This window comes from Triticum aestivum, chromosome 2D, assembly GCF_018294505.1.
Source record: "Triticum aestivum cultivar Chinese Spring chromosome 2D, IWGSC CS RefSeq v2.1, whole genome shotgun sequence".
Lineage (NCBI taxonomy): Eukaryota > Viridiplantae > Streptophyta > Magnoliopsida > Poales > Poaceae > Triticum > Triticum aestivum.
The window spans coordinates 22,934,799-22,941,184 of record NC_057799.1 but is presented as its reverse complement, the minus strand read 5'-3'; the positions used below and the strand labels follow the sequence as shown (position 1 = coordinate 22,941,184).

The following is a 6,386-nucleotide window of genomic DNA, read 5'->3' as shown; positions in this document are numbered from 1 at the left end:
TAAAGGAAATCTAAAAGTGGTTAACAGAAAAAAATTATAGCAAATTGGAAACTACACAGTTTTCTGATCAAAGTACATATATAAATTATTTTAATATGAGTTACGGTCAAAAAGTTATAGCATGATCATGTTTAACATATTCTCTGTAAATAATAAAAGGGCAGGACCTAAACGGGCTGAAAACAGAGTAAACTAGGAAATGCGGAATACTAATCAGCGCCTAGGAGCGCAAGATAGCGAATACCACAGTTGGGACGAAACCCAACAGAAAAAGGACACTTAATGTTGGATAGCGGGCGACTTAATGGAAAAATAAGGTATTTTTTTCTAAAACGTACGACGGACGTCGGATGGGCAGAAATACTCCGTACTTTATTAGTATATATACTAGCAAAAAGGCCCATGCGTTGTAACGGGAGAAAAAAAAACTTCTCGTGTCTCTAGCTCAGCATTAAAAAAAATGACTTATGTTGAATGACACATAAACGTTTTGAATAAACATTAGTCTAACCCTTGATTTTGTGACTAAACAGGGCATCAATTGCATGTAGACTTAATATGTACATACTCATTTTCTAGTGATCATCATGATGCCCATGGAATTTGGTGTCCTTATGGGAATGAAAAGTGATGGAAACCAGTGACAATATGTGTAGAAGAACTACGGAGACATCACCGACTTACGGGTTGTTTGGTAGCATTCCAGCTCCTTTCAAGCCGGTCGCGCATCCATCTCTAGTCCTGCCTCTATCTCTAAGTATATAATGTTTTGCCGTGGAGGTGGAAGGAAAGGACTCGAGTTCGAATCCCCACCCAAAACTTCCTTTTTCGCGTTTCTCTTGAAGCCCAGGAGCAGGCCCAGTAAATACAGTTCAAGACCCACACAACTCCACGCTCCTCTATTTCAACTTGGCACCCAAATAGTAGCTAGCATGGGCTCTGACCCTAGTAGCATGGTCCACAGCCTCGCTAAAATATTTTCTACTGAACTTGACAAACTGCCTAACATAAAAAATTATAGGACTAAAAGATGCATTACGCATTTCAGATCAATTTATTTTCAAACGATTTAAAATAGAATGATTGTGTTTAAAACAACATAAGTAGGCTGACCTGAAGTACTCGGTGCAAATTATCCTCAGGGGCCATTCACGCATTGAGCGAGGCATGGGATTGCAGCGGCATCATCTGTGCCTGTAGAATAATTGCCAGAAATAATTGTGTGTGCTCAAATCGGTGTACAAATAGCTAAAACAGGAAGCAATGACCACCAGCCAAGTTAATATAATCAGATTCAGTAGACCAAAAAATTATGTACAGATCCAAACTTCAGACAAGGTTTACTATTCTTATATACTCCCTCCGTCCGGAAATACTTGTCCGAGGAATGGATGTATCTAGATGTATTTTAATTCTAGATACATCCATTTGTATTCATTTCTACGACAAGTATTTCCGGGCGGAGGGAGTATGTGTTAGTTATATTTTGCAAGTATATACTAAGTACACAACAATTTCCTTTTGTATGATGCAAAGTACACTTCATTGGGTCATTCTAAGCTTAAAATAAACTGGAAATTGTTGGGTCCTTCTAAGCTGAAAATTTCTCAATGGGGAAATTCGTTGGGTCATTCTAAACTGAAAATTTCTTTATATTTTCCAGAAGAGGTCACTCTAGGCTTAAAGCACCAGTCTTTACAGGTAGAGATCATACATATTGTCATGAAAATCTCATACGGTTTTCTGTACATATAAACATCACTAACCTGGGCCCTGGCTGCTGTATAAAATAGAAATAATGCAATTCAATTGTTGTACAACTCAAGTATTTCATACGGGCTTAATTATTTTGGCCGGGAACAGTTCTTAATTCTGATTAGGAAACGATTATACACTCTATTAACATTAATAGAAGAAATCTAAGAAGATGGTATATGCTAAACTGTCAAAGTACAAAATATTCAGATTCTAGGCCTAATACAGAGGGGCAAAGGATTAGCTATACAATGAAGATAATCTGAAATTTAGTTCTGTGTTATGAAGAAACAACAGATAACACACAACATCCAAATTCCCCCATTGAGAAACTTCATCTGATTTCATTGGCTCACACTACAATCAGCAAATATTAGATCCGGTCAACTGGAAAATAGTCTCATGTAAACATCAAGGTAAGCTGGAATCCAAATCGCTGAAGCCTCATGTAAATGGTTAGCTTGCATCAAAGTGACCATGTTGTCTAGTGTTTAACTCTCTGATGCAAAGTATCAAATTTCAACACTGAAACTCTAGTTTAATATGCGGTCCAAATATTTCGAAGCAACAGTTAAGCATCAAGACTGTAGAGTGTTGTTGATTCAAAAAATAAGCATACAAAGACTATGCTACCATTTTCCAGTATATAGTATATACACTACCAAATCCATAATGCCCAGTCTCGGCCAATCTAGCTCATTACAAGCCATTATTAGTGGTGTCGAGTTGAACTTAACCTTGTAATAAGAGGGCTGTGCTTATTTAACCAGCACTCAGTTTAAAAAGAAAAACTATGAAGCAGTGGTTCCTCAAACCTGACTGTGTGTGTGCTCCTCTGGTCTAACTGAACACCAGTGCTCTGTTTCAGTTCGTGGGTGCTCTATGCTTGTCATCATGTCATGGATGGGACACTCACCTTCATAACCAGTTGGTCTTCATGATGTGCATGGTACAGCGCGAGTAGAGGTAAGATTGGGATCGAGGCAAAGAGAGCAAGGGAGAGAGAGGAACCAGTATGCGCCACTACACTGTCGAGGTCCTCGCGCTGCCCATCGGCCCTTGCTCTGTTGCTCCTAAGGCCTGGCTTCCATGCTCTTGTTCCCCAAGTCCCATCCCCAGTCAGCCCGTCCACACTCTCGCATGACCGCGACATGTCGCCGCGGCGGTGGCTGACTTTGCTCCTTGACTCAACACAAGAACTTAATGTACATGGACAATTTATTTTTCTACCAATTTGAACTGGAGAAAACCTTATAATGAGAACATAAAAACAAACCACGATACAAAAGCATAATTACGGACATTAACACCATATCAATCTCTAGGCTTTAGTCTTCCAACTTCATACCAGGTAAGAAAAACATTTGGCAGCCCAAATCCTGCTGTGAAGCAACCAGGCAGGCAAGCACGAAAGCAGGTCATAACGTAGTTGAACAGATGAGAAGCACAGGACGCCTGACATACTTGGCTGCGCGGCCCATCCCTGCTCCCCTCCATTGATTTTCTCGGGGAAGGTGTAGTTCTCGGTGAGGACGCGGCCGAAGAGCTCGGCGCCCTCCATGTTGTCCATGACGGTGGCGGTGTCCTCGCGCTCCAGGAACGTGACGAACCCGAAGGAGAGGTGCTTCTGCATGGCCTGGTCGAGCGGCGTCTTGACGTCCTTGACCTCCCGGAACGGCACGAACGTCCGATAATGAGATCCATGGGCACTAGCACCCAGGACTTAGTTTTATAGAAGAAACCCACCCAGGTGAGAAACCAGAAATTCAACCCTGACAGGATTCGAACCCTGGCTGCACGGTGCGCCACTGCCCACCCTTGCCACTAGGCTACGGCACGAACGTCCGCATGCAGGATCTTCTCGTCCACCTCCTCCGCTAGTCGACCTGCGCCAACGAAACCAGGGACGGAGCTCGGCTTAGTTTTCCATCGCACGCGAACAAGAAAAGGCAAGGTCCTTCCACAGCCGGGGAAGCAACCAGGAGAGCAGCAGGGGGCGAACCATGCACATCTCGCTGACGAATTTCCTCGAACAGCTGGCGAGCGCGACCGAGCGCGGGCAGCCGCGTCGGAGAAGAGGTTAGTGAGGGAGCATGGTGCTACCGCATACCTACGTAGATGGTGTTCTTCTGCACCGGCTGGTTCATGGCGGCTGTGTCGGGGGCTGCGGCGATGAAGCTGCGGGGTCGGTAGGAGCCAGGGATGCCTCGGGAGATGGAGGTGGATGAGCCGGCACTCGATGGCAGAGGACAAAGGAGGACGGGGCTCCGCCTGTTGCGCCCATCCTCGACTCCGCCGCACTCTTCCTCGACGGGAACGCCGTGATCCGGGGCTTCACCCGAGAAAGGGCCTCCCGTGCGGTGGCGCCCAACCCTATTTCTCGCGAGAGAGAGAGAGACGTGGGTCGGGAGAGGAGGCAAATCCTCGCCGGCGTCGGCCGGCGGCCGGCGCCGCACCGGATCGAGCGTCGCCGGGGTCGGTCGCTGGCGGCTGGGATCGGGAGGCAAGGGAGAGTCCGTGTTTCTTTTTTTGCTTGTGGACCGCGGGCTGAATAGTACAAACTACAGGGGCAATTTTAGAAAACAGCCTGAATGAAACGTTTTTTCACTTAATAAAGGACTACGGGTTGAATACTGAAAACATAGGGGGGTTTTAGCAAAAGCGCGATGACGGTGAGCACGCGGGCAAAAGCGATAATCGCTTTATTATTAAAAAAATTAAAATTAAAATTAAAAATTAAAAAAAAATAGGGAAAGATATATATTTATAATAAATAGGTATAGATTTATATTTTGAATGAAATACATATTTCAAAAACATACATTTACTGAAGAAAATAAAAAACATGAATTCAGAAAAATGTTAACATCGTATAAAAATTTGTTAGCACGGTTGATGATACATTTTAAAAATTGTTCGTGATAATGAAAAAATGTTCCCATCTTTCAAAGAAAATGTATGCGATTTTGTGTCCAAAACTGTGTATACATTGTAAATAAAATGGTGCATAATGGAAAAAAATGTTCGTGCCATTACAAAAAGGTATGCCACATTTGATGGAAATATTCCCGAGTTTCAGAAAAAATTATCATGATATATTTTTAATGATAGATACAAATTTGAAAAAAAAATGCGCAAAGGTACAAAATAAGTTTACTTTAACAAAAAATGTATTGTCATATTTTAAGAAAATATTCGGTTGTTTCAAAAAAATGCATGATAATTTCAAAAAATATTATACAATGTAAAAAAATGTCCACGTAGTTACAAAAATACATGTTGATATTTAAAAAATAAATCTAAAACCTGTATTTGAAAAAATGTTACTATGTATTAAAAAGTGTTCATAACATGTCGTCTTTTCAAAGATGTAGATCACGTACTTGAAACATGTCCGGCGGGTATAAAGAAAAAGTACCACATACGCTCTGAAAATGTACACTGTGTACTGAGCAAAAGGTAGAGATGTGTTGAAGAATAGAAAACCGATAAAATGGACAAAGTAACAAAAAGGAAAGCAAAGAAAACCAAATAAAACAAAGAAACCAAAAAAGGATACGAAGAAAAGTGAAGTATAGCAAAGAATGTAAGAAAAACTAAAAGAACAATGAGAAAACAAAGAAACCAAAGTAAAACGGAAAAAAAACCCGAAGAAAACCAGTGAAAAGCAAAATACCCAAAGAAAAATAGGAATTTAAAAAGGAAAAAACGAAGAAAACCAAAGCGAGCGAACAATACCGCGAGCGTGCAGCGAGCAACTGTGTAGAAATGGGTGGGCTTGCTACCATCACCCGTAGGAAATTCCGGTTAGGAATCAATACGGCTAACGTATAGGCGTGGCGCTGCAACCAGCTTGGTCTAGCTTGCTTGTTCTCTCTTATGTGCACCCGGATCTCGTCATGGGTTGGCACAGCTGTTGTCCTCGCTATACAGCCCTGACACCAGCCACCCTGCCCTATCATGCTTGCAATCATCCCGTCCTCGGCTATTCTTACCACTGTCCCAACACGTCATCACTCCATGTCTCCGCCTAGGCACCAACGACAACCACCAGCATTACACTGTGCCGCACCTCCTGTGATACCTCTTTGAGCGTCCAGCCGACCACAACGTCTAAAGAAGGCCCCTCGTCGGGAAGGTATGAGCACCCCCGTGTCGCCCCACCCTTCCATGTCACTAACTGCACAGGGCTTCATTTCTTCATGCTCTTCTGAGTTTTGATAGGGTTCGTATCCTGCTGAGGAGGCGAGGCGACGGCGCCTCTCTGAAGATGGATGATTCTCCCCGCCTTCTCCCTGTCCCGGTCATCTGGATCCGCCGATGACAAACACCAACCGAATCCTGCAAGATCCGCTGGAAGACAAACCTCCGAACGCGCTCCGATGATGCTAGAAACACCACCGGGACAGGGACAAGATGATATTGTCTTCGTTTGTCTACGTTCTTGTGCCAACAGGTTGGATCCTTCCGATCTACGCTTCTCTTCAACAGTGGCGGTTGTTGTTTTAGTGCGCTGGTCCTATGAGGCCTTAGCATAGTGACTTCCCGACTGTCTACTACACCAGGATTTGCCCAACTCCGATGAGGGAGGGGCGAAGACAGCGGCTCACTCCAGTGCTATTAGTCGTCGC

The 6,386-nt window shown here is 43.5% G+C and overlaps 1 protein-coding gene across 1 annotated transcript; it reads right to left on the bottom strand.

Annotated features, from left to right (window-relative positions):
• Positions 1–3,097: 3,097 nt before the first annotated feature.
• LOC123055558 (peptidyl-prolyl cis-trans isomerase E-like) lies at positions 3,098–3,589 on the bottom strand. Its single transcript, XM_044479525.1, has one exon. The coding sequence runs from the start codon at positions 3,386–3,388 to the stop codon at positions 3,098–3,100; it is 291 nt and encodes a 96-aa protein (XP_044335460.1). The 5' UTR covers positions 3,389–3,589.
• Between the last annotated feature and the right edge of the window lie 2,797 nt (positions 3,590–6,386).